The 24942-nt window shown below is 52.8% G+C and overlaps 1 protein-coding gene and 1 non-coding gene across 3 annotated transcripts; one reads left to right on the top strand and one right to left on the bottom strand.

Annotated features, from left to right (window-relative positions):
- Nucleotides 1–483: 483 nt before the first annotated feature.
- LOC148183649 (Nuclear RNase P) lies at nucleotides 484–796 on the top strand. The gene has a single exon (XR_015773408.1).
- Nucleotides 797–1315: 519 nt separating this feature from the next.
- SEC16B (SEC16 homolog B, endoplasmic reticulum export factor) lies at nucleotides 1316–22231 on the bottom strand. Of its 2 annotated transcripts, XM_088060431.1 has the most exons (26): nucleotides 22201–22231; nucleotides 20613–20946; nucleotides 19532–19626; nucleotides 18921–19020; nucleotides 18730–18838; nucleotides 17476–17617; nucleotides 16975–17132; nucleotides 16358–16419; nucleotides 14577–14712; nucleotides 13809–14039; nucleotides 13046–13143; nucleotides 12077–12158; nucleotides 11842–11959; nucleotides 11235–11346; nucleotides 10959–11064; nucleotides 10182–10322; nucleotides 7202–7315; nucleotides 6475–6547; nucleotides 4201–4452; nucleotides 3667–3737; nucleotides 3249–3386; nucleotides 2980–3087; nucleotides 2081–2162; nucleotides 1883–1980; nucleotides 1721–1789; nucleotides 1316–1414 (listed from the first exon to the last, which is right to left on the bottom strand). In XM_088060431.1, the coding sequence occupies exons 2-26, from the start codon at nucleotides 20879–20881 to the stop codon at nucleotides 1352–1354; spliced, it is 3027 nt and encodes a 1008-aa protein (XP_087916557.1). In that variant the 5' UTR covers nucleotides 20882–20946; nucleotides 22201–22231; the 3' UTR covers nucleotides 1316–1351. The 2 variants fall into 2 exon arrangements, with proteins under 2 accessions (XP_087916557.1, XP_087916555.1); XM_088060429.1 differs by having other exon boundaries at nucleotides 1721–1980.
- Between the last annotated feature and the right edge of the window lie 2711 nt (nucleotides 22232–24942).

The raw sequence follows: 24942 nt of genomic DNA, 5'->3' as shown, positions 1-24942 counted from the left end.
CCTACTACCTACAGGGCTCGGACTCCAGCTTGGATCAATGGGGCACGGGCCCTACAGTCTGCTATGAGCGGCCACAACCCCACGGCCCTTCACGAGGGGATCCCCACCCTACAGCCCATCACAGGCAAGTTTTAGCCCCACAGTCTGTCAGACCGAAATCGAGACGGCACAGCCTGGGGCCTTGGGCTGGGGAGCCCACAGCCTGGGGCCCCAATGTGGGGCAGCTTTCAGTCCCACTGCCCACCACGAAGGTTCGCGACTCCAGCTCCGAGCACAGCCCCTCAGGCGGCGGAGCCGCCCCCCGCCATGAGCCCGCGCTTTAACCCTCACACCGGGACACGCCCCCAGCCCCCTTCCGACGAACGGGCGGCTCTAAATCAGCATAAACCGCAGTGCGCGCTGGGTAGCGCCGGCGCCTCACCCTGAGCTGAAAAAGCCGCCTAAGCGAGGCTATATATACAGGTTCCAACCGTTTTTCAGGCGTCCGGGGGAAGCTCACTGCCGAGGCCAGCCACGGGGTGCGCGTCACCCGCGCCCCGCCTCGGGGAAGGTCTGAGGGAAGGGCCGCCCGCGGCCCCAGCAGGGCCCCGCCCGCGACGGGCGGGTGAGCCACCAGCAAGGGGGGGCGCCGCGCGGGCCGGCCCGGGCAGGAGAAGCCGCAGCGGTTCCCCCGCGAACCCCGGCGGATGCTCGTGGCCCCGCGGTGCTTTGAGACAGACTCACGGCCTGCGCGCTGAGTCCAATGGGTGAGGTGGGGCAGCGCCCCATAACCCAATTCAGACTACTCTCCCCCGGACACCTTTTTCCTTTTCCATCCTTCCACCCTCCTTACCTTCCCCTTCCTCCACCCTCCTACCTTCCCCTCGCACCTCAATACTCCACTCCCACCCCTGTTTATTACTGACTTCCGACACCCCAAACCTGGGGGCCAGCAGGGGGCAACAAAGATCGTGAGGAAAGGCTGAGTGGGTGAAGAGGCAACTGAGAGGGGACTTCATTAAAATAGCTGTGTATAAATACCTAAATGTTAGCAAAGAAAGCTAAAAATAAATAATGGACTGGACTCCAGGGACCACACGTAAGGGATGACAACAATGAGTTACACAAACCAGATGTAATTTTTGTGAAGGAGGAAGGTAGAGGCCTGGGTTCCCACCTGGGTGGCCAAACCCCCCTCCCAGCCTCAGAACCCCCATTTAATGACTTTTAAATCCAGAAACCTCCCCCTTATTTTACAACACCCTCCACCAAGCAGGCACAACCGCTGCTACCCCATCCAAAATAACCACAAACACCATTTTTTGTTAAAAAAATTTCCTGTAATTGGTTTTTGCCGTCCACACCCACCACCTCACAGTGGGTTCGGGTAGCGATGCCGGGAAAGCAGCCTGGGTTGGGTGGGTCGGGCAGCAAGCTGGGAAACACAGGGAGAGAGAGAGAGAGAGAGAGAGAGAGGTAGTGTGAGCAATGGGCTGTACCCCAAAATGTTGATTTGCCATCATCAGGATACCTCCACATGCATCCTCCCTACATTTCATACCCTCCCATCACTGTCCTCCCACAATTGATTTACTTATAAAAACCCTTATTCCCACAACTGGTATCACCTAAACCCTCCTGCCCATAGCAGACCACCTGAAATGTGGCACCACCCCAAAATCCAGGAGACACCTCCTCCCCAAAGTCAGGAGCCGCTCCCTCTCAGGGAAAATGCTCTCACCTGAGAGACCTGGGCAGGGTTGAAGAGAGGAATTGAAGCCAATGGTGGGAGAGGTCCGGGGTAGGCATTCTGGAAGGACAGAAGGGAGAGAAACTTAACAGACACCCAAGCAGAGAGGTGTCCTGGACACCCCGTCACACATGGATACGCTTCCCTCCTCACCTGCTGTCCTGCTGACTGCCTTCCATCCCCCTCTGATGAGCCTTTCACCTCTGCAGACACTGGACTAACAGCAAAGGCACTTTCACCCTGCATTCCTCCTAGGGCCAGCAACCAAAAACAAAAGCCAAATTAAAATTAAGAGGAGAAACTTCTAAAAGGCTGGTGGGGGAGAGAGGTGAGGAAAACTGCAGTGTTTACCAGGGTTTCTGGAGAGAGGCTGAGCCAAAGGGTTTGTCCCAGCTGCGAGAGGGGCAATGGATGGGGATGGTGATGTCCGCTCCTGAAATCACATCCACCCATTTAGAGCAGAAGCTCCTTGAGTTGGGAGAAGACCTCTGCACCAGATACCACACCAGGCTTTTGGGGTACCCATTCTGCACCCATTCTGCTGCAGAGGTACCCCAGGAGCTACAGGAAACACAGCTAAGGAGGAGCTGCAGGGTCAAGGCAAGCAACTCTGGCACAAAACTAAACCAGCCTGAGGGTTCAAAATTAGGCAGGAGGCTGGAAGCCAAGCCCAGGTACAACCTGAGGGGCCAACATCCATGGGTCTCCTTCTGTTCTTCATCTCCTGCTGGTTTTAGAAGAATATCCCAACATTTTTTGCTCTGGGACTGTAGGTCATTCTCTACCAGGAAGAAATTTCCAGGGGAGGTTCTCGCTCCAAGCCCCACTATCAGGGATGTAACGCCTTGTGGAGCTGGCTAGGTCTGGGATGACCACGCATGGCTGCTTCCCCCTCACTGCTGCACTTCCAATTAAAGAGCTTTTTCCTTCCCTGCATCTCCTAAAACCTGCCAGAGCAGTGCCGCTCACAGCTGCTGTGTTCCGCTCCAGCGGAGGGCAAGCGATCCCTGCAGAGTTTGCCAAGGGCTTGGATGACCTCATGGATCAGAGAGGCTATGTGAATTTACAATTATTATTAATCGAGTATTCACTTCCAGGCTAAAAAGGGCTCCCAGTCCCACTCTGTCCCTACAAAGAATGGCCGTGGCCCCTGCACGAGGACAGAGGGAGAAACAGTGGGAGACGGGGAGATGTGTCACCCATTCTCACACTGCATGTCACCAGGGACAGGATGGCTTTTTGTCCCCTACCTGTGGTCCTGGTGTGGGAGAGTCTGAGTCTGTCTCAGACTCAGCTTTGGGAGAAGTTTCCTTGGTGGGTTTCGACCGAAACCAGCCAAACCACCTGAATCCAGAGCTCTGGGAAATGAAAGAAAAGAATGGAAAGGGATAAGAAGGGGTGGATGCCAGGATCCTCCAGGTGCCAGCTGGGAGTGGGCACCATTTTTCCAGGGGGAGGGTTGGCATCAGGGACAGGCAAGCTCAGCGCATGAGGCTCATGATGGCTCTGGCATCTTCACCTTGTCCTCCTCTGGCTTCACAGCCTCTGCCCTCTCTTTGGCAGTGTCCTCATCTGCGCTCTCCAAGGAGGTCCGGCTGTCCCCCAGGGAGACAGTGGAGGTCTCTGAGACAGTCCGAATCCTGGTCGGTAACTCCTCCTGCCATCAGACATGGAAGCTGCCGCATGCTGTCCCCACAGGAGCTGCACTGGGCATGGTCAGAGCCCCCCCGGGACTGCTCCACACCCCGATTAGTGGAAAGCATCCCTAGGGACCCCCACATGCCTTACACAGCAAGAGCACCCACAGCAGGGCACAGCTTTTGGCACGGTGATGCAGGGATTCCATGCGAGTTCAGTGCATGGGAGGATGGATCAACACATTCCCAGATCCAGCCAGAAAACTCAATGAGATGGTCTCCCTGGCCCCTCTGGCTCACCTGCTCTGCAGGGAGGGCTGGCTGCTCCCCTCCAGGGGACAGCCTGCCACCCCAGGGGTCCCCAGCTTCTCCTGTGGAGCAGAGGGAAGGACACAGTCAAGGTCTGATCCGTGGAGCTATGGATTTATCCATCAGAGCTATTTCCAGAGCTTCTACCATGCCCCTCTCCAGAATACAGCCACCCATGTGGTGGCCAAGATGTCCCCAAGAGGTCCAAAAGGCCATTCTGGTCCCTGTCCCTGCCAGCACCAGGGAGTTAGTGGCGAGGCTGAACCGGTGCATCTTAAGGCAACTTCTAAAGGGGAAATTCTTTGCTGTGAGAGTGGCAAAGCCCTGGCACAGGTTGTCCAGAGAAGCTGTGGCTGCCTCATCTCTGGAAAAGTCCAAGGCCAGATTGGATGGGGCCTGCTCTAGTAGAAGATGTCCCTGCCCGTAGCAGGGGGTTGGAACTAGGTGATCTTTAACATCCTTTCCCAACACAAACCATTCTGGGATTGTGTGATTTTTGCAGGGAAACAAGGCTGCAGCACTTACCTGCTGGCAGCACTGGCTGTGGAGGGGGCTCAGCAGAATCATCTCCCACAGGGGAACGTGTCCCTTGGCCGAGCACAGGGGGCTGCAGGTCTCTTCCAACGCTGGGCAGCGGAGATGCCACAACCTGAGCAGGTGCTGGGGACCTGAAGGACACGTCCTCCTGGGAGCTCGGTCCCTGGGGTGGCACAGGCTCGAACCACTGCTCGTACTGGTAGCCTTCACTCAAGAGGGTATCATTGCCAGGCTCGTCATCTGCAAAAAGAAAACACACCTCAGGAGTTCACAATTTTTGTAATGTTTATAATTCTATTGGGCTGTTGCACAGATTTCTCCCCTTCTCCATGATACTTCAGCAGGAGCTGGGGGAGTGAGGAAAGACTCCAGGGACCAGGCAAGAGAGGAGGTAGGACACAGCACAGCAACAGGAACCTTCCAGAGGTTTCAAGGAAGGTGGGCTGGGAAAGACCAGGGGAAACATTTTTAAATCCTTGGAATGTACCTGAGGTTATAAATGAACTCAGAAAGGGAATGCTATGGAAAAAAGCAGCATGCACCAGCAGCTCAAAAGAGTCTGAGGTCTCCAGCCTTTTCCCCCACTCCTGCTTGCACACCCTGAGCAGGAAAGATTCACCAGGTAGCCTTTATTCCTGTTCCACAGCAGCACCCACGGATGAGTTCCTTGCTTTAAGCAGATTTATTCAGGGTTGGGATTTTTTTGTGTGAAAGGCAAGTTAGATTTGTTTTATTTAAAACACCCATTGGTGACAGTTGTGTGTCCTGCTTATTCCAGCTCGGCAGCCTCCTGCCAGAAACACTGGGCACTGGGAATTTCTCTCCCATTGCTGGGAGACGTGGCAGACAGGACCCAGATCCCATAGGGAAGGATTACAGCACCTCTTGACACAGTGCTATCAAGCCCTTTGCTTTGCTGCCAGCATCACCTCCAGCCCACACAGGACTGGCTTCACACCCATGAGCTGCTCCCACATGGCCTGGAGATGCTCAAAATCCACAAGGAGGAGGATGGATGCTCAAACCCATGCTGCCTGGCAAGCTCAGCTGGAACAAGTCAGGGAGGGCCATGTGGATCCCAGCTTGGCACCTGATTTCAGCTCTGTTTTTCCAAGATGGATGGATTCAGCACCATTTCTCTGCATGCAGGTCCCTCAGGTGGTGGCTCTGGATGGCCTTCACAATGAAGAAAAGGGCCAAGCGTAGGGAAGGTGAGCTGTGGAGACCACATGGAGCAGGCTGGCTGCTTGGAGAAGCCAAGCCAATGGGATCATCATACCTGCAACCTCCTTCCAGGGAAGGAAAATCATAGCCTCAGCCCTGATAGCAGCAGAAGGCAATCAGGATTGATGATCCTTTTTACTGTCTGGGAGAGCTCTTTGAAAAGGAATTTGGCAGCAGCAGGGAAAGCTGATAGGAAGAAACGGCCTGAAGGAATTAGTTGTGTTTCATCCTGTCTGCACCAGCCTCTGCTCTCCACACTTCAGTACCAGCATTCCCAGTAGAAAGGCAGATCCAAAGAGCAGGGGACTGTGTAGGAGCACCCTGCTGATGGAGGTGGATGTGAAGCAACACCTGTCCCTGAATTCTCCTCAGTGGGACATCCCAATGGATGCCTGCCCAGCTGGGAAAGAAAAGCGCCCCTGCTCTTCCCTTGACACCAGGGCATGGTTGCATCCTGATATCTCTGGGCCCTCTGGGTGGGTTGGCACAGGAGGGGACTCTTGGGGTCACCAAAGGGCCAAGCAAAGGGATCAAAGAGGCAGCAGGGAAGGAGAAATGCTGGATCTTCAGCAACAGGCATCCTGCAGCCTGGCAACACAGCAGAATGAACTCCCTCCCAAATCCTTTGCTCTCTAAGTGTGAAATCCCTTTAGTTTAGCTCCAGTTTGCAACCTCACAGGACTGCCTGGGAATGGGGCCGTCTCCCCTGAGGCTCAGCTGGGAGGCTCATCCAGCACCCACCCCCAGCTCCTCTTCTCCTCCCACGGCACCCACAGGAGCCCAGAGCTGTGGTAATTAGGCCCAATTACTCAGACTTTGTATGAGGACACGAGCATCGAGCCCTTGCTTTGCAGCCCATGCCTGAGGGATGCACCCAGGCAGGAGCAGCCTGTGAGCTCTGGGGAATGCAAGGAGCAAGGAGCTGCTGCTGGTAAAAACTCCAGGGATTGGGAAGCTGCTTCCCAGCCCATGGCAGCACAGTTCTAGGCAGGGAGAGCCCACAGGGGAGACCACAACCTGCTGCTTTGTTTTATTTACCTGCTGTTGGTAGAACAGCACAGGGCAGCTCCAGCTGGGCGGGTGCCACCTCCAGAGGAAGATCATCTTCCACCTGCAGAGGGAAAACATGATAAAATGGATAGGAGAAAGGATGGCACAGGACAAAGACTAAGGAAACCATGAAGCCAGTGCAAAGGAAAGTACACTGCTTGAGGATTTGGGGCTCACAGCCCACCCCAGGCTGCAGGAGAGACCCACACCAGCATGGACACAGCTCTTTCCCAGGAAGTGAGAGGAGCTGCAGCACCCCTGAGAGTAGGCATGAGGGGAAACGAGATGGAAAAGGCCACAAAACCAAAAGCAGATGTGAAATCTGAATGAAGAGCATTAATCCAAGCACCAGACCGTGGTTAAAAGACCCAAGAGAACACCCACAAGGTGACACCCCACCAGTGACCTCTGCAATGTCCTCCCTGCAAAGGGTGACCATCAATCACCCACCAGCCCCTGCCTGCCCTCCTTGAGCCAAAACAGGGAGAGTTTTGCCTTGTGTGAAGCTCTGCAACCCTCAGGCACTGCAAGCCCCTTGCTCCCACTGAATCTGCAGGTCCCAGAGCAGAGACCACATCTCGGAGCTCACAAGCCAAAGAAGAACAACAGCTTTGGAACCTCCATCCCCTCCGATTCAGGGAAGAGGAGGAGGTTGGTCCTGCAGACAGACCACAATACAGACCAGCTGTCCCACTGCATCTTCACTCCAGCTTACCTCCCACTCCCGGCAGCAGGCTTGGAGCTGCTCCAGCCAGTCAGGCTCCAGCGCCTGGTCCTGCTCCGGCATCTCCAGGAGCAGAGGGTCGGAGAGCTTCAGCCTCTCAGCCAGCTGCAGGGCCAGGGGGACAGCAGGGATTATCACAGATCCACAGGGATCCAGCAGACGGGCTCAGGAAAACAGCATCATTTTGTAATACGGGGGTAAAATGACACCATCCTCTTGTGCAGGATTTATTCCCTCTCCCACACCACCACAGAGGTGCCAACCCATCCCATGCCCCACAGTCTCAGCAGGGATGGCTCAGCACCTCCACAGAGATGCCAAAAAAATGTGTCAATGATGCTCCTCTCATCAGAGACAGGTACCCATCACCATCCTTTTTCCCCCTGAGGAAAATGAGTGGCTTTAGTCCCCCCTAACACCCATCCTGGGGCATTGGCAGGTTTGCAGGACACCCCACCAGCACCCATGGAAAGAGCCCAGCTCCCAGGGGAGTTCATCAGCTCCTCACCTACCCCATGAGGATGGATGGGAGCTGCTATTCTTTCTGATCTGCATTTACAAATCTCTGAGAAGATTTCACAGCCTCCCAGGCTTGTCCTGATGCCTGATGTCCTTAGAGCTAAAGAGTATTTTCTTAATATCTAAGTGAAATCTTCCCTACTGCAAATTAAGCCTCTCTATCCCTGCTCCCATGGAAGCAGTGAGAGGAGCCAGGCAGCATCCCTCATGAGCAGCCTGCCTGCTGGAGGGCTGTTATCACGTCCCTCTTACCCCTTTCTCCCCCACCATATCTTGCCTAGAAGAAATAGCCCTCAGGCCTTCTTCAGAGGTCATTTTCCCCTCAATCTCTTATCACCCCAGCTCTCCACTCCCACACTCACTCCAATTTAGCCCTGTCTCCACATGCAGCAGCCCAAACATGCCCCAGCCAAGACCCCTAAGACCCCAGCATGGAGGGATTATCACCTCCTTGTCTCAGATATGCCAGCTGTACTCTCACAACCCAGAATAACACTATAATATTGGTGGGTTGTTTTTTGGTTTTGTTTTTGTTTTTTCTTTTGTAACAGCATCCTGTTATGCTGCTGCTCAGTATTTTTTCCATGCTCCACTATCTCCCCCAGGTCCCTCTCTGCAGTATTGCTGCTGTGTGTTTCATTTCTCCTGCAGAAGAGGGGTCTGTGCTGCCCTGGCTGCAGCCATCTCTGACATGGGACTCCAGCTGGGAGCAAGAGGCTCTTCTGGGGCAACCCAGGTGAGATGTAGGGCTCCCTGCAGAGCTAATTCCCTGTCTGAAGGAGGTGTTTAGACAAGGATCCAGTTTTAAGACAGCTGAGTGAGGCAAGATGGCACTCAAAGCACCTTCATCCCAATCTTTACTGAATTTTTTCTTGCTGATATCAGCCCATCAGCACCCTGATCTAGTGGAAGGTGCCCCCATGGCAGAGGAGCTGGATCTAGATGATCTCTAAGGTCCCTTCCAACCCAAACCATTCTAGGATTCTTAGGGATTTCTCGAGTTTCCCCTGGCTACTTCACACTCCCTTATCTTCAATGCTTTGCTACAAGGCTGCCACCTTCAGGGCCACCAAAAGCCACCCAGAGGTGACTTTGCAGCTCAGCCACCCTTCACAGCCACACAAGACTCAGCTATTCCTTCCTGCACCAGTCCCCAGCAGCCATTTCTTTCTATTCCTGAACTTTTAAAAAACAAACTCTAAACCAGCACAAAACACACTTCCCAGCTCCGTGAGGTTACAGCAAGACAGGACCTGCACAGCTGGACCCCAGCTTGGGACTGGGCATGGCCACGAGAGCAAAGTAACCCAGCAGCCAGCCAGGAGCCTGCACTACCTACAGACCCACTGTCCCACCTCTTTAGAAACACACCTATGCTCATCCTAAATCAATCACAGGAAAAAGGAAATTATAAGCATGATTACTCCTAAACGGGGGGAACGTTTAATCCAAAAGCTAATGTGCACTTTGATCCAGTATTAATGAACCAGCACCTGGTTGTATATCGTCCCCAGCTTCAAAAGAGGGGAAGTCTTAATCAAACACTAATGTGTATCATAATTTGTAACACAGTCTAGAACATCAAAGACAAGAGCATCTACGAATGCACTAGTTTTTCAGATGAAAGTGTTTTCTCCCAGGAGAAGCATTATCCCCAGCAGAATGGCAGATCTGAGAGGCTGTTAGGCAGTAAATAGACTTGGATGATGGGGTGAGGAAGCAGTGCCTGCCAAATTTTGGGTGAACTCAGCAGCACCCACTTTGGACAGGCATCTTGCTGCCCCTCACCTCACAGCACCATGGCTTTAGCGCCTTTCACAGAATCACAGAATGGTTTGGGGTCGGAAGGGACCTTAAAGCTCATCTTGCTCCACCCCCCCTGCCATTTGCAGGGACACCTTCCACTAGACCAGGTTGCTCAAAGCCTCATCCAACCTGGTCCTAAAAGCTGGAAGAAGGTGACAAGCAGCCTCAGCACTGCCCTGGTCTTGTGAGAGCCCCACCTTCCTGGGGGACCTGGGACACTTGGCCTCGCCCCTCTCTGCCCCAGCCCCCTGCTCAGGATGTAGAGGGGCTGCACGTGGTTGGGCCACGCTCCCTCTCAGTGTCACCCCAGAACACACCCCTCAGGAGGTGAAGAGAATTGTAGAAGATGTGCTGGAGGGGAAATGTGCAGACTTCTTAAGTCTGTGACATTTAGAAGTTCAGAAAACCCCTCCAGACTTAAAAACATCCTTTGTTTCCAAATAACTCTGCTCCTGCTTGGCAGTCAACATAATACCTTTGTTTTCTACCCTAAATCCTCGGGGATTAGAAACCCTGTGGAAGTGTTGGCTTTGCTGTACTTGGCAGCAAACCCTGGGGGGCTGCTCAGAGCTGCCAACCACCCTCACCCCAGCAGGCCCTGAGCAGATACCACGCCCTGGTCGGGATGCAGGAGGTCCAGACTCACCCTCACCAGCTGCCGGGCCAGGACGGGGTGCGCGGCCGGGTGGCGGTGCAGGAGCGCGGTGGAGATGTGCTCGCAGTACTGCAGGGCCTGGGCTGGCAGCCCGTGGTCGGCCAGGCGGGAGGCGTAGAGCAGCTTGTACACCTTGGGAGAGGGAAGCAGAGCAGCCACGGGTAGAAGCAGGGAGATGGACGAAGCTGTGGGTGCCCTGTGCCACGGCACATCACCCCAGCGTGACACGTGTGCCTCAGATCGTGCACCCAGAGGCCACTTGCAACTTGGGGCCGCTTCCACCCATCCTCATGGAGGCATCCAGCCCCACCTCCTCAAACCAGGCAGCTTCAGAGAATCCTAGAATGGTTTGGGTTGGGAGGGACATTACAGCTTATCTAGTTCCAACCCAGGGACACCTCCCGCTGGACCAGGTTGCTCCAAGCCCCATCCAGCCTGGCCTTGAACACTTCCAGGGATGTATCCATCCAAATTCATAGTGCCCAAGGCAGCAACAGCTGGGTGCTGCTTTGCAATAGGAAAAGCTCACCTGTTACCCAGAGAGCAGGAAGGCAATGAGAGCTGAGCAAGCACTGATCAGACACACTGTGCAGCCCAAAATCTGCCCCGCAGGAGTCTCTTGGCCAAGGCAACCTCCTCATCATTCCCAAAGCCCAGTAAGGGGACAAGCCTCAGGAACAGCTTGAATTCCAGGCTTCAGGGAGATGGGTGCATATTTTGGGGCATGTCTGAGTTCCTGCACAAGATGTAGTTGAGCATATCCACTACCTGGAAGGAGAGCAGGAAGGAGTCGGGCTGTCTTAAGTGCTGGCAGTACTCAAAGATTTCCATCCTCTGGATGGCCTCTGTTCTGGCAAACTGGGAAAACGCCTGGCTGCAGAGGAGAGGGGCAGGGTCAGCGAGCAGGAGCAGAGCTCCCTCCCCAGATACCCCCACAGAGAGCACACATTAGCAGTAGTGAATATAAAAAGCGAGATCCCAGTGATGGGGAAAAGGTGGGACAGGTGGCTCTGGCAAGAACCCCAGCCTCCAGTGCTTGCTCACCGGTGGCTGCTGCCCAGCAGGGCCATGCGATCTGCCTTTGCTCCAAAGTAACCAAAAGGAATATCTGCCATCAGGTAGCAGAAATGAGCTGCTTCCACTGCTCCCTTGCTGGCTGGATGGGAGGAAAAAGACAAACAATTAGAAATATCACCACAGCTTTGCTTTGGAGGCCCTCAGAATTACGCAAAAATGCATACCCTCACCTTCCTGCCCATGCAGACCCTGATCCCTCCCCTGTCCTTGTTTTTTGTCTGTTTTCCTCAATTACTACTTTTTGTTTCAGGAGGTTTCTGTTCAATGGTAGAACTGGGTGAGTGTAAGCATGGCCAGCTCCATCTCTTGCAGAGTATTGGCATAAAATCCCACCACTGGGAGCAAGGCTCAGTCCTCGCAGTTATCCACACCTTCCCTGGGCCCAACTGCTCCAGGAGGCTCCACAGGAGCAGCTAATGGATGTGCCTGATTCATCTGAGGATCCGCTGGCACCTCAGCCATTCCACCACACTGCAGCTCCAGGGGTCCAGGCACAACCGTCTCAGTGGGGACACGCACGGTGACATTGCAGGGCCCGCCCCTGTAACGTCTGTTTCCACTGATCCCAGCTCACCCAGAGTGTCTCCCATGGTGACAATGGCTCGGTGGTTCAGCTCCGTGTCTCCAACCTTGTTGGACAGCATCACAGCCAGGTGGGGCCTCCAGTCGCCCCACGTGGCATCCCCGCAGCACTGGAGGGAGAGGAGGAGAGCGGAGGTGAGCAGAGATGGTCACCAAAAGATGGGTGTCACAGGCAGGTGATAGCACAGGGGGGAACACATGCCAGGGCCAGCCTCTTGCTCACAGACCAGTGCTGCCTGAGGGATCCTTCCCGACATGAGCTGGAAGAGCGTCTGCAGTGGGTCATTGGTGGCCAGTGTGCTGGTGAACCTGTGAGGAGACAGCAGAGAAGGGCTGCACCCCAGGACACCGCAGGACACCAAACCTTCATTCACCTCCCAGAGCACATCCCAAATGCCCCAGGAAACTGATGTCTTGAGGGGTTTCCCAGAGAATCCAAGAATGGATTGAGTTGGAAGACAACTTCTAGTCTAACCCTCCTTCCATAGACAGGGACACCTTCCACTATCCCAGGCTGCTCCAAGCCCAGTGAACCTGGCCTTGGATACTTCCAGAGATGGGGCAGCAGCAACTTCTCTGGACAACCTGTGCCAGGGCCTCCCCACCTTCAGAGGGAAGAATTTCTTTCTAACATCTAATTTAAATCTACCCTCCTTCAGCTCAAACCATTCCTCCCTGTCCTATCACTCCATGCCCTTGTAAATAGGAGACAGAGAGGATCACCATCCTCTGGGAATGATGATCTGTATTACCTTCAGAGCAGGCAGGTCTCCAGGACAACACTGCATAAAACCTCCTTAAAAGGATTTGGGTTCCACAAGACAGAAAATTTCTGCTTAACTCTCCCTGAAGGGATCAACCCAATCCAGACTAAGTACATTAAATTCCACCAGAAAATGCTCATACGAGTGGGGTGAACAGCTGGGACTAGGCTAGATCACAGGATGGCTCAGCTCCCCCTGCCCCATGGCTGTCTTTGCTAGGACAGCATGGGCAAAGCCAAAGACTTAGAATAAATTAACCATCCCTCTCCAGGGAATGGCTTTCCTCCTGCTTTCCAGCCTCCCACACCTGGTTTCTCCTGTCCATTGGGAAGTCTGAAGGAGTCAGGCCTATCTGGATGGATGCCTTCTGTCCCTTTTGCCCCCTCTGGAAAGGCTCCAGATTCCAGATTGGCTTGAGCTTCTCCAACTTACCCAGTGAGGACCCAGCTGTACGTCCGAGGGTCCATCTTGCTAGACAGGAACAGGGCATGGCCCCACAGCTGGTTTCTCATGGCCCAGACCAGAGCATCCTGCAGTTGAGGGGGAGAAGAAATAGGGTTTGCACCAACTCTGCTTCCCCCCTCTTCTGCTCCCCCAGCTCAGAGAAGAGTCCCAATAACTGCTCTGGCTTTAATTAGCATCTTCCAAAAATCTCTTCCACGTTCAAATCTCTTCCAGGTCCCTTTGTCATTCTACCTTGAAAATTTACAAGAACTTGGACCTTCAAGGCAATGTTGTGTCCCCTAGATTTCCAGGTCTGCGCTGCCTGTTAGCTCTCAGTGCCATGGGATCCCAGTCTGGACACCCAAGCTGCAACCCTCCTGTCTTCTCCTTGTGCCTTAGGTCTCCTGTGAGATCACATAGCTGCAAATGGGTTTGGAACAAGATGACCCTTAAGGTCCCTTCCAAAGCAAACCATTCTAAGACTCCTTGAAACTAAATGTGATAGAAGTGCTAGTAAAAGCTTCTGCATCTCATCTCCACTTGGGTCCCCCATCCCAGTTCCCAGTGGTGGGAAACACCACCACTGGTGACATAAGCTCTGTTGTACAAACACAGCTTGGAGGGTTGATCCCACAACCACAGGTTCCTTCTCTACCACCCTTCCCTTTAAAACCTGCCTGAAGAGGCCAACAACAGGTCCAACAAGAGAAAAACCTTCAGCCCCACACCCTGGATCCCACTCACCACTTACTTTCTTCCTGCCATAGTAGAGGAGCTTGGTGAACTTCTCCACTATCTGTGCCTGTGTCTCCACGACGGGAGGGACCTCCCCGGTGATGAGGTCCAGCGTGCCCGGCTGGCGCGACGCCCACTCGTCGTCCGCCAGGCCCATCAGGTTGGGCGCAGGGTCCTGCCTCTTGTACGTGTCCTGGCGCCTGCAGTCCTGCATCAGCAGCTCGGCCGCGTCCGAGCCCACCATGGACTGGCAAAAGGAGGGAATGAGGCACGTGGAGGCTGCCCCGCCAGCAAAGGCTGACTTCCAGTCTGCCCCCTTCTCACACTTGTATCCTCTTCCCAGTACATCCCCCCAACAAGACCAGCTTTGGCCACCAGCACACAGGTTTGGAAGGAAAAGGACTCAGCACAATAAGCAGGACCTTCACAACACTCCCTCTGATGACTTCATCCACCTGCTCCAAGCAAGCAGACTGGATTGGGTGTGTTTCAGTGGATTAAGGGAATGGCCCCTGTTTAAGTGCTGGCTCCTAGGTGAAGGTAGCACCAGATCCCTTCGTTGGGCTGTTGGTAGTTCCCAAGGACAAAAAGCAATCACGGAGAAGGATTTCCTCCAAATATCCAGGCAGCATCAGACTGAGAGATAGTGGTATGGAAATCAGATCCTCTTAAGGATCACCCCTTCCCCCCAAAAATAGCAACTGGATCAAGAGGCGCCTAAGGGACATATTATTTGTCTCATTTCCAAGATCAGAAGGGTCATCCACTTCCATGGGATACCTACCCCATTCTGCCGGCAGAGGAGGACCAGGAGTTTCCAGAGGAGAGAGGAATCTCTGCCCCTCTGTGTTGAGACATCACAGCCTGTAGATATCTTCTGCTGGCAAAACATCATCACATCCACCTTGTGCAGATCTTCCCTACAGCAGCAGAAAGAAGCATCAAAGAAACCAAAGGCAAAGCAATCCAGGGCATCATTCAGGCTCAGTCCCCAGGTTCACTGATGGGGATGCCAAAGATTCCAAGAAAGAGCTGGAGGAAAGAAGACCCCCAGTACCAATGACCACTTTTAAGTTCAAACACACTCAAATTTATCATAACTCTTAGTTGATCTCTGTGTTCCAGGGGTGCAAATCACATTTCAAACCCACTCTTTGCCCTCCTGATAATATTTTCCTCCATCCATCTGCAAAGCAACAGTTTGGATTTTCTGTGCACCCATTACATCCATGGATGTCCAAGGCTGCAGAAGCAGGCACAGTCTGTGCTGGAGGCAGAGTGGAGGGTCACTCGTGTGACCACAGAAGCCCTTTGGGACTGAAACAGAAGCCCTTAAGCTATGTGCAAGCCAGGCAGAAGTGCTGCCATACAATAAAATAACCACACAGTTAGAAAGAAAGGGTGGATGAGACAGGAGAGAGAAACTGCAGGTGGAGATGTTGATCCTGATTCAATCATTCCAATGTATTATATGGAGATTCCTGATGTACCCTTTGGCACAAGTGGTAACCCAGAATCAAAGAATGGTCTGAGGGTTGAAACGGAGCTTAAAGCTCATCTAGTCCAACCCCCTCTGCCATGGGCAGGGACATCTTTCACTAGACCAAGCCCTGTCCAGTTTGGCCATTTAACACTTCCAGGGATGGGACATCCACTGCTTCTCCTGGCAACCTGAGGCCTTACTATCCTCACAGGGAAGAATTTCTTCCCTATATCTAACCTAAAGTTCTCCTCTTTCAATTTGCACTCTTTCCCCTTTGTCCTGTCTCTACAGTTCCTGACAATGAGACCCTGTCTGGCTTCCTTGTAGCCATCTCAGGTACTGGAAGGTGCTGTGATGTCTCCACACAACCTTCTCTTCTCCAGCCCCAACTTCCTCAGCCTGTTTCTATAGCAAGGTTGCTCCAGTCCCTTTTTATCCTCCTCTGGACTTGCTCCAACATTTCCATGTCCTACTTATGCTGGTGGCACCACAACTGTTTGCAGCAGCCCTCCAGGTGGGTCTCACAAGGGCAGAGTACAGGGGGAGCTCCAGATCTTCCACCCACCTTCTGTGTATACACAGCTCTTCTGCTTGGTAACTCTTTTTCCTTTTCTCTCCCTGCTTGTGTTGGGAGTGGCCAGAAATAGAGACAGCCTGATGCAACACACCCTGATTCATCCCCAGGCTCACACTGGATGAAGGGTCTGACCCTGCTGTGGCTCAGCCATATCAGGGGACAAAAACCTTAGGGAAAGCAAAGCCACAGGTTGACCCAGGGCTTTAGACAGCCAAAGAAACACAAAAATATATCATTTTCCTGAGACAAAATGAGTACAGAATAAGGTCAGATGTATAAACCACACTAAACCCACATCCTATGAATATTCAAAAAAAACATGTCCCACGATCCAAACTAACCCACACTGCATGAAAGGGGCTGGGATCCCAGCCTGAACTTAGACATGGCCTTTGTAGGTAACTCAAAACCACAGGGACCCTTTGAGTCTGCCTTGAGCTCACGTCTCCTCATAACGGAGACAGCCAGGAGGACCCAGCTCTTGGACCTGCCTGTGCTGCCATACCTGGCCAGGGGCCCAGGGAAGGCTTGCAGCTCCTCTAGCTCTTCTGTGCCATGAAGGATCACCTAAAAAAACAAAAGAAAATTCAGCAGCTGGACTCCAGCAATCAGCCCGGCCCCAGCTGAGCTATTGGAAAGCCAGTGCCTTGGCCAAGGGTTCCACAGTGCCAATGAGCCCTGTCCTGTCCTAAGGTAACCACAGAGCACAGACCCTCAGCTGTCATGTGGTCCAGTAAAGAAATGCCTGCTGAGATGGCATCTGCCTCCTTCTGGAGGTAAAATAGGAGACTGGAATGCTGTGGTGGACTCGGGGCATGGACAAGGCCCCCGTATTGGAGCGCCTCAGAAAGATGAGTGGAGTTGTTCTTTGGAGAGGTACAAACCACATCTGTCCCCATGAGCAGGTCACAGGTACCAAGGGTTATGGAGATGAAGGCTGAAAGCACCACCCAGGCACAATGGAGACTCAAAAGTCCATATGGGATGGACAGAAGATGAGAGCAAGGAATTGTAAGGCTGCTGAGGAGGCTGCTTGGGTTATAACTATATTTGCATCCCTCAGGGCAAGAGGAGCCACTCCAGGGAGGGGATGGGGGGCCTGAAGGGCCAGCTGTGTCTTACCTCCAGGCTGTGCAGCTGGACACGGGGCAGCTGTCCCTCAGCAGGGTGGTGGGGACACACCAGCACCAGGTGGCCCCCAGCTCCAAAGCACAGCGCCGTGTGCAGCTGTGGGAACTTGAGGGGGACTGCTGGGGTCGGGGTGGACACCGAGGGCCCCCCTGCAATGACACACAGGCCACTGTGAGCCACTCACACTGATCACACACCACATCCACTATGGAGGACTTGACCAGGTCCCAACCTTGTCCCCCAACTTAAGTAGCCCTCCACTGACCCCTCTATGCAAGAATTGTCCCCCAAAGCAGCAGATGTGCACAGCAGCTCCTATACCTACCCAGGGAGAGCCCCCAGACCATTCACCCACCCCACAGCCCCCCAGTTATGCCTTGTGCCTGCACAACCTCCTCCAGGAGAAGACCAAGCTGAGAGACAGCCAATATCCTACCACCAGCCACTTAGTCCTTTGCTTCCACCTTGTCAGAGCCCCCCATTACACCTCACCTGTTTGTCCCATGTTCCAGGACCCTGGAGGCACAGGGTCATAGTGGTCGGCACCGTCACGGATGTACTGGCTGAGCTCATGGCTGCTGGAGCTGAGCCCTGACTCGTGGTACTGCAGGAGCAGGCTGGGCTGGCCTGAGGGCTGTGAGGATGGGAGAACACACAAACCTGGCTCAAAAACTAGGGACACTGATGATTTCCTGCTCCCAGGCAGTGGGGCAGGCTCTGCTGCTCCAGGAAAGTGCCCAGCAGGAACAGCACAGCCAATTCCCATCCGAGCAGCTCACACCCCACACCAGCTTGGATTCACCCAACAGCTTAGAAAAATAATTTACATCAGGCACAGCTGTAGTCTGGCAGCTTTTCCTAGCCCTGACATAAACTCCTCACCACAGCCAAGGAGATGGGGCTTGAAAACCCAAAAAAGCATCACCCAGGAGCAAAATCACCAGAGCAGCTTTGATTTAATCTTTAAATTTTCTCTTGGCAAAACCCAGCAGTCAGGACACAAGTGTGATGGGGCATGACCCAGTGGACAGAGCTGACAATGACACACAGCTGTCAGCTACCTAGGAAGGACAGAATCATGGAATCATGGATTCATTAAGGTTGGAAAAGCCCTGTGAGATTGAGTCTTACCATTAATCCAGAACTGCCATGTTCACCACTAAACCACATCCCCAGCTGCCACATCTACATGTCTTTAAAATCCCCCCAGGGATGGTGCCTCTACTACCTCCCTGAGCAGCCTATGCCAGGGCTTGACAACCCTTTTGTTGAAGAAATTTTTCCTAGTATCCAACCTAAACCTTCCCTGGCACAGCTTAAGGCTGTTTCCTTGTGCTCTGTCACTTGATATGAGGGAGAGGAACCTGATCCTCCCCTGGCTCCAGCCTCCTTTCAGGGAGTTGTAGAGAGTGACCTTCTTTTCTCCAGGCTGAGCCCCACAGTCCTCTCTGCCTCTCCTCATCAGGCTTGTGCTCCAGACCCTTCCCTAGGAGAACTAATCCTACTAAGCCTGGATTTCTGTCCTGCTTCTGGCCTGAGCATTCAGCCCTGCACCTGGGGGAATGACAGCCCAGCAGAGGAGGAGATCATCAACACGAAAAGCCCACTGTAATAATCCCCAGGGACAGTCAGGCACCAGTACAACATAGCAGAGGGGCCCTTTTCTCAGCTGGAGTGGGACACATGGATTGTTCCCACAATCTCTGAGAGATTCTTGTCCTCCACCCCTGCCCATCTCCAGGTTACCTCTTTGGGCCGACTACCAGCCTCTCCCGAATCACTGCCGAGGGTTCCTTCCCCTGTCCCTTCCCTCCTGCCAGGGGAGGTGCAGCTCTCCTCATAGCAGTTGTTGGTCCTGCAGGTGGGAGCAAAAGGAGACACGCTGAAGGTCTGAGATTTTTGAACCACCCCCAAACCTGCTCATTTTGCAGCTTTACCTGTCCTGCCCTGGGGGGCCTGTGGCCAGGTTGGGGTGGTAGCCCCTGTAGTAGTGCTGGTCCCGGTAACTCTTGCTGTAAGACTCTCCCTGTCTCAGGTCTAGACAGAATCAAGATTCAGCATTATCCCACCAGGGCAACAATGAAGTTGCAGAAGAAAAACCAAGAGTCATGGCAATTTGCCATGCCCACTCAGTTTGCTTCCAAATTATCCCAGCACATCAGAATATGATAATGCCTTGTATACCAACAGAGCACCAATGTCATTTTCTCTTTCCTCTCTCCTGTCCTGTTCAGGCCAGAAACAGCAAAGAAGAGGCCCTGGCTGTCCTGACCACACAGCACCATCAAATTTGGGCTGGAACCAGGAATGACACGAGTTTTCAGCCATGATAATGAAGATCAACCATCCCTTGGGTGCACCTAGCTCCTGCTCACGTGTCCTAAATGCAAACAGGGAACCAGCACTGCACCACAGCACCACCCAGGAGTGTGGGCAGGAGAGAGAGCCCTGGAAATGTGCAAGCCTTGGGAGAAGAACCCATCCTGGGGAAAGCCTCATTTCTCCTGCAAGCTGCCCCCATCCCCAGACCCAAAGGATGAGCCCATACCTCTGTCAGGCTGCCACCACTGGTGGCTTTGGTAGGGGTAGCCATCCCTGTAGCCAGCTGCAGGATACTGCCAGTGGGGACCTTCATAGCCCTGCCTGGAAAACAACACAACACACTGATCTGGCAAAGAAAGGGTTCTGGGGTCACATCTAGGGTCCCTCCTGCTTGAGACCTCTGGAGGGAGAAAAGGTGATGGAAATAAAGCCAGGTGTCCTGCTTGGTGCCAGGGCCAGAAACTGGTCCAGCATCACACCTGGAAGGAGCAGGAGGAGGTTTGGATGCTTTGCCAACCCCACCTATGAGAAAGCCGTGCACTGCAGTTTCAGGTGATGCCCAGTTTTATGGAATCCAAGAATGATTTGGGTTCAGACAAACCTTTAATGGTCATCTCATTTTGACCCCTTCCATGGGCAGGGAGGCCTTCCACTAAACCAGGGTGCTCCAATCCCTGTCTAACCTGGCTTTGAACACTTCCAGGGATCCATGGGCAGCCACAGCTTCTTTGAGTAACCTGTGCCAGAGCCTCACCATCCTCAGAGAGAAAATTTACTTCCTAATATCCCATCTGCAACATACGACCTCAGCACAAAACCCCACGTACTGACTCCATAATTCACTGAGGGCAATAACTCAGGCAAATCAACCCAGATTTGCTGGAAGCTCTTTCTCAGCACTGAGAGCATCCTCCAGCCCACATTTTATCCTTGCACTCTCCACTGTTTCAGCAGCTGAGCTTGCAGGGTGCCTCTTGCTCCTATATTACCGCTGGTATTTTTATTATTCACCTTGCACTTAGGAAAAAAGAACTGCATTTAATCAGATCTGCAAGAAAAATGCACCTCGGGGCTGTGATGGAGCTTGTCAAACAGCAGCCACCGAAGTCACAGTTTTAAGAGGAAATCAGAGCCGCAAATGCTACACAGCCTTAAATATTGAAGTCATGGGGCTGCTTGAATAGCTGGACATCACCTAGGGACACGCTGTGTCCCCATGCAGTCACAAGGGCAGGACCTGTGAGCAGTGAAATGGGAAATTCTTGATTTATGGAGGTTTCCACGGGGAGGGATCAAAGGGATCTCACCTGGAGTGGAGCTGGCTGGAGTAGCTGCTGTCACAGTGCTCAGCACGGGAAGCTGGCCGGCGGCTGTCACTCCAGGGCTGGTGGCCCTCATCCCGTGGGTGGCCAGGGAGGTGGCTCCCGTGCCAGGAGCCGGGGCGAGGAGCCTGCCCTGCGTGCAGGAGCTGCCTCCGCAGCGGTGCCGGGGGACCCTGGTGCCCCTCTGCCCATGAGCCCCGGGCTGCCGGCCTCTCCCGGGGCTGGGGCGGCTGCACAGGGACCCAGGGCTCCATCACAAGCTCGCCAGCAAAATCCTTGCTGGTTTTGGGGAGCTTAAGCCCCGAATGGCTTTAGTGGCCTGCAAATGGTAAGTCACAGTGTGTTTGATCAGCAGCTTCTCAACCCCCTCAAAGCCCCCTTTGAAGCCCATTGCCAGCTACTCTCTGCTTTTTGGGAGCATCCTGGAAACCCAGGATCCTTTTCAAAATGCCCAGAGGCAAGGAGAAGTCATCTCTACATCTTCCTTAACTTGAAGCTCCCCTTAAAACACCAGGATGAAATGGTCTGTCTTTGAAAGCAACAGACATGCATCTCTTCCCAGAACAAGAACCTCAGAATGGTTTGGGTCGAAGGTGACCTTAAAAATCATCTATTTCCAACCCCCTGCCAGGGGCAGGGACACCTTCCAAGGCCCAAGGCCCCATCCAAGCAGATTTTGAACACTTCCAAGAGATGAGGAGTTTCTCTGGGCAACCTGTGCACCACCCTCACAGGAAAGAATCTTTTCCCAATACCTAAATCTAAATCTCTCTTCTTGCAGTTTAAAACCACCACCCCTTGCCCTATGGCTACAGGCTCTGCTATAAAATCTTTTTCTTAGAAAGCCCTCTCATACCCAGATAGGATCCTCCTGCACCCCCAGCTGCAAAGCTCCAGCACTCACAGCCCCCTCAAGCTGTGAGAGGGTGAGAAATCCCCCTCACCTCTGTGACACAGCAGTGAAACCCCATTTGATACGCAGCAAGGGAGGGGACATTGGCAAAGCTTTGAGCAGGACAAGGAGTTTTGCTCAAAGAAATGAGCAGTCAGGGAGAAATGGAGGTTTGTTCTCATGAGCTATGGGATGGGGCAGAAACAGGGATTTCCTCCTGCCTTTCAGCTCCAGCAAGAATTCCAAGCAGGCACCAGGTTTAGTTACAGCAGTCCCATGCAGAAGAGGAAATCCTGAGGAGAGCCCAGGGCTGGGTGAAGCCCCGGCTGCCGGGGGGATGTCACCCTCAAGCCCCCCACACTCTTCTTGCAGCATCAGTACCCAAGTCCCCCACCACTACAGGCCTCCCCAGTGCAGGGAGATGGCCAGATGCTGTCTGAACCCCTCCTCACTCCTCCCCTTCAAAGTTTAAGGCACGTTGGGGTAATTTCAGGACTGGAAGACACACAGGTCTGAACAGAGGTGGCTCAGTTTGTGGCTCTCTAGGTGACATCCAGGTACACCCTTGCCCTAAACAGCCCCCAGCCACAAACATCCAGGCACCCATTCTTTCAGTCCCACCAAGGGCCCACCCCAGTTTTTGGCCAGGGGTTCCCAGCACCATCCTCCCCCCGCACACACCTGCTCAGAGGCTGCCGGGGCCCTTCCTCTGCTCCCTGTTGCCACTTCCAAAGTCCACTTCCACATGGGCCAGTGGGCAAAGGGCAGCCTCTGCTCCTCCGCCCCGCGCCGGCCGCTCGCTCGCTCGCCTCCCGGGGGATCCCCACTGCTGCTTGCATCCTGAGGGTCACCTTTCCCATCACTCGGGTCTCCTCCCAGCCAAGATAAGGAGCACGCAGCCCTCCGAGCTCAAAGAAAGCCAGATATTTCTCCTGGGGAGTTTTTTAATGCCGTGAAGTCAGTTGGAGCTGATAGTGATAGGACAAAGGTGAACAGCTTTAAGCTGTAAGAGCAGAGATTTAGATTAGATGTTAGGAAGGAATTCTTCCCTAGGAGGGTGGGCAGGCCCTGGAACAGGGTGCTCAGAGAAGCTGTGGCTGCCCCTGGATACCTGGAAGTGTCCAAGGCCAGGCTGGACAGGGCTTGGAGCACCCTGGGGTAGTGGAAGGTGTCCCTGCCCATGGCAGGGGCTGGAATGAGATGAGCTTTAAGGTCCCTTCTAACCCCAGCAATTCCAGGATTCTATGAAGTGTCTTCCTCAATACATCCTCACATCTCCTAAATCTTAATAAATAAAACCTGAATGGTTTAATTCAGACCCAGCCACAGGTCAAGCAAATAACATCCATCCCACCATGTTCTCCCCAGGGCAGAATTTGGGTAGGATGGAGCTGGGCTCCACCCCAGCACTGCCTCATCTTGGTCATTAACAGCACTATAATGCCCTTGTTCTCTAAGTGACCAGGGATTCCTGCCTGGAGACCCTATCCTGAACTCCCCATGGCACCTTAAAAACTGAGACAACGAGCAAATTAAGGTAAATGATGTCATAGAAAACCACATTAAAAGCTAGATATAAGGTCCATCATCTGCCACCCAGCAGTTTAGTGATGTCTCACCTTCTCCCCCATTCCCAGAACCTCCAAATTACCTCCAGTGTAACACTGACTGATTTGGGATTCACAGGCAGGAGAGTTTGCTTTGCATCATGGTGGCACTGTCAGAAACCCCCTCCTTTAATGATGTTGAAAGACTACATATATTATAGCTTCAGACCTTGAAATTTCCACCCTGCTGGGAGAGTAAGAAATTTTCCCTGGTGATCCTGAGAAATAAGCACTCAGTCTCTGCAGAATTCAAGATTTCAAGTAAAAAAATATCCTTAGCACTCAGCCGTAGAGAAATCCGACTGGGAGAAACACAAACCAGGGCAGCGCTGTCTTCATGCTGCTGAGCTGCTGCAGCAGAATGAAATTAAGCATCTCCTCTTCATTTTACAGCTACCCTTCAAAACTTCAGGAGGTCTTGAAGTAAAAGGTCTGTTGTGGATGGACCAGGTCTCAGGGGAAGCGAGAAGGGATCCCTAGAAACCATGAGAGTTACACTTTAAAGATACACAAGTTGATTGGATATTTCATAAATATAAATAACATAATTCCACTTGGTTTCTGGCTAATAATTTTAGGTTTCTAGCCAAGAGGTGACTTCTGGATGTTTCCAGCCTGTTTAGTAGCAACAACACCAATCTATACTGGGAGCCTGCGGGGTTCAATCAGCATCACATAAAGATGCTGAAAAGGGGAGTCAATTGAAATTAGATATAAGGAAGGAGTTTCTTAAGAGAGGGTGGGGAGGCCCTGGCACAGCCTGCCCACAGAAGCTGTGGATTCCCCATCCCTGGAAGTGTTAAATGTCAGGTTGGATGGGGCTGTGGGCAACCTGATCTGGTTGAAGATGTCCCTGCTCACTGCAAGGGGAGTTTTAAATGTCCTTTCCAACCCAAACTGCTCCACCTCTGTGATCCTCAGGCTGCTGTTGCCACCATAACTTGGGAAGTTTGGATTGCAAGGAAGATTTGGGAGCTTGTCTTGAATAAAAGCAGCTGCAACTTCTGATTGTTGTGTTTGAGTTGTGGGGAAACTCTGTTCCTGTTCTTGCTAGGGAAGAAGAGGTGAGAAACTCTACCAGCAAAATAAAGCTTTGAGCAGAAGTGGTTTCAAATGGATGGGGAACACCAACTGAAAGGCAAAAGCAGGAAAATGTGTTGGAAAAAGAAAGAGCCAAAGAAAGGAGCTGGGGAATGAAAAGTGACAGAAGGAAAAACAGAGAAAAAAGGCTGAGATGGGTGAGAAGGAAGGGAAGTAAAGGATAACCTTTCAACGTCATCACATCTAGCCAAGAAATTACTATTTCAAAGGAGTTGTGGTTTTCTTGGAAATGGAAGCCCTGTGCCCCAGGACTGCCATCAAGCTCACAGGACTATTGCAATGCAGGCAGCACGTGCTACAGATAGCATTTGTCACAGAGCCGAAGGGACACCGCTATCACGTTAAAACATCACATTTTTCTGCTTTAAAAGATTTCACTGGTGTTGTTACAGTAACAAGATTAGGTGGAAAACATTTTTCTTCATGTCCTTGGTGTATTTGTGCAGCTCCTTGGGGCCCTGATCGCAGGCAGCTCCAGGCTCTCAGGTCAGTCCCCCATAGCAAACCCAACCTCATCTGAAACCTTTGTAACCCAAGAGTAGAAATTCAGGTGGCTTCAGTACCTGAAGCTATTTGGAGGTGATTTATGTTGTTTCTACTTGGTTCTGAGATGAGGTTTGTTTCTTTTTTTAAGCAGAATGGATAGGAAGCTTTGTTAATCTCTGAGCTCCAGCCCCCTATAAATGTGAAAAATATATATGTAAATAAATGCTTT

The sequence above is a fragment of the Pseudopodoces humilis genome, chromosome 10, assembly GCF_049639895.1.
Source record: "Pseudopodoces humilis isolate 2021_Gansu_Grassland_sample_001 chromosome 10, ASM4963989v1, whole genome shotgun sequence".
Lineage (NCBI taxonomy): Eukaryota > Metazoa > Chordata > Aves > Passeriformes > Paridae > Pseudopodoces > Pseudopodoces humilis.
Note: the sequence above shows the minus strand (reverse complement) of the source record. Positions and strands in the feature narration are given on the sequence as shown.

Bases quoted from the DNA above. Each gene is read 5' to 3' on its own strand.
- SEC16B (XM_088060429.1), bottom strand. From the start codon at position 20,881: ATGGAGCCCTGGGTCCCTGTGCAGCCGCCCCAGCCCCGGGAGAGGCCG. The intron at 12,159-13,045 runs GTAAGTTGGAGA...GTCTCCTCACAG, and splicing joins TACAGCTGGGTCCTCACTGG to GTTCACCAGCACACTGGCCA. The intron at 3,387-3,666 runs GTGAGCCAGAGG...GTCTGATGGCAG, and splicing joins CAGCCCTCCCTGCAGAGCAG to GAGGAGTTACCGACCAGGAT.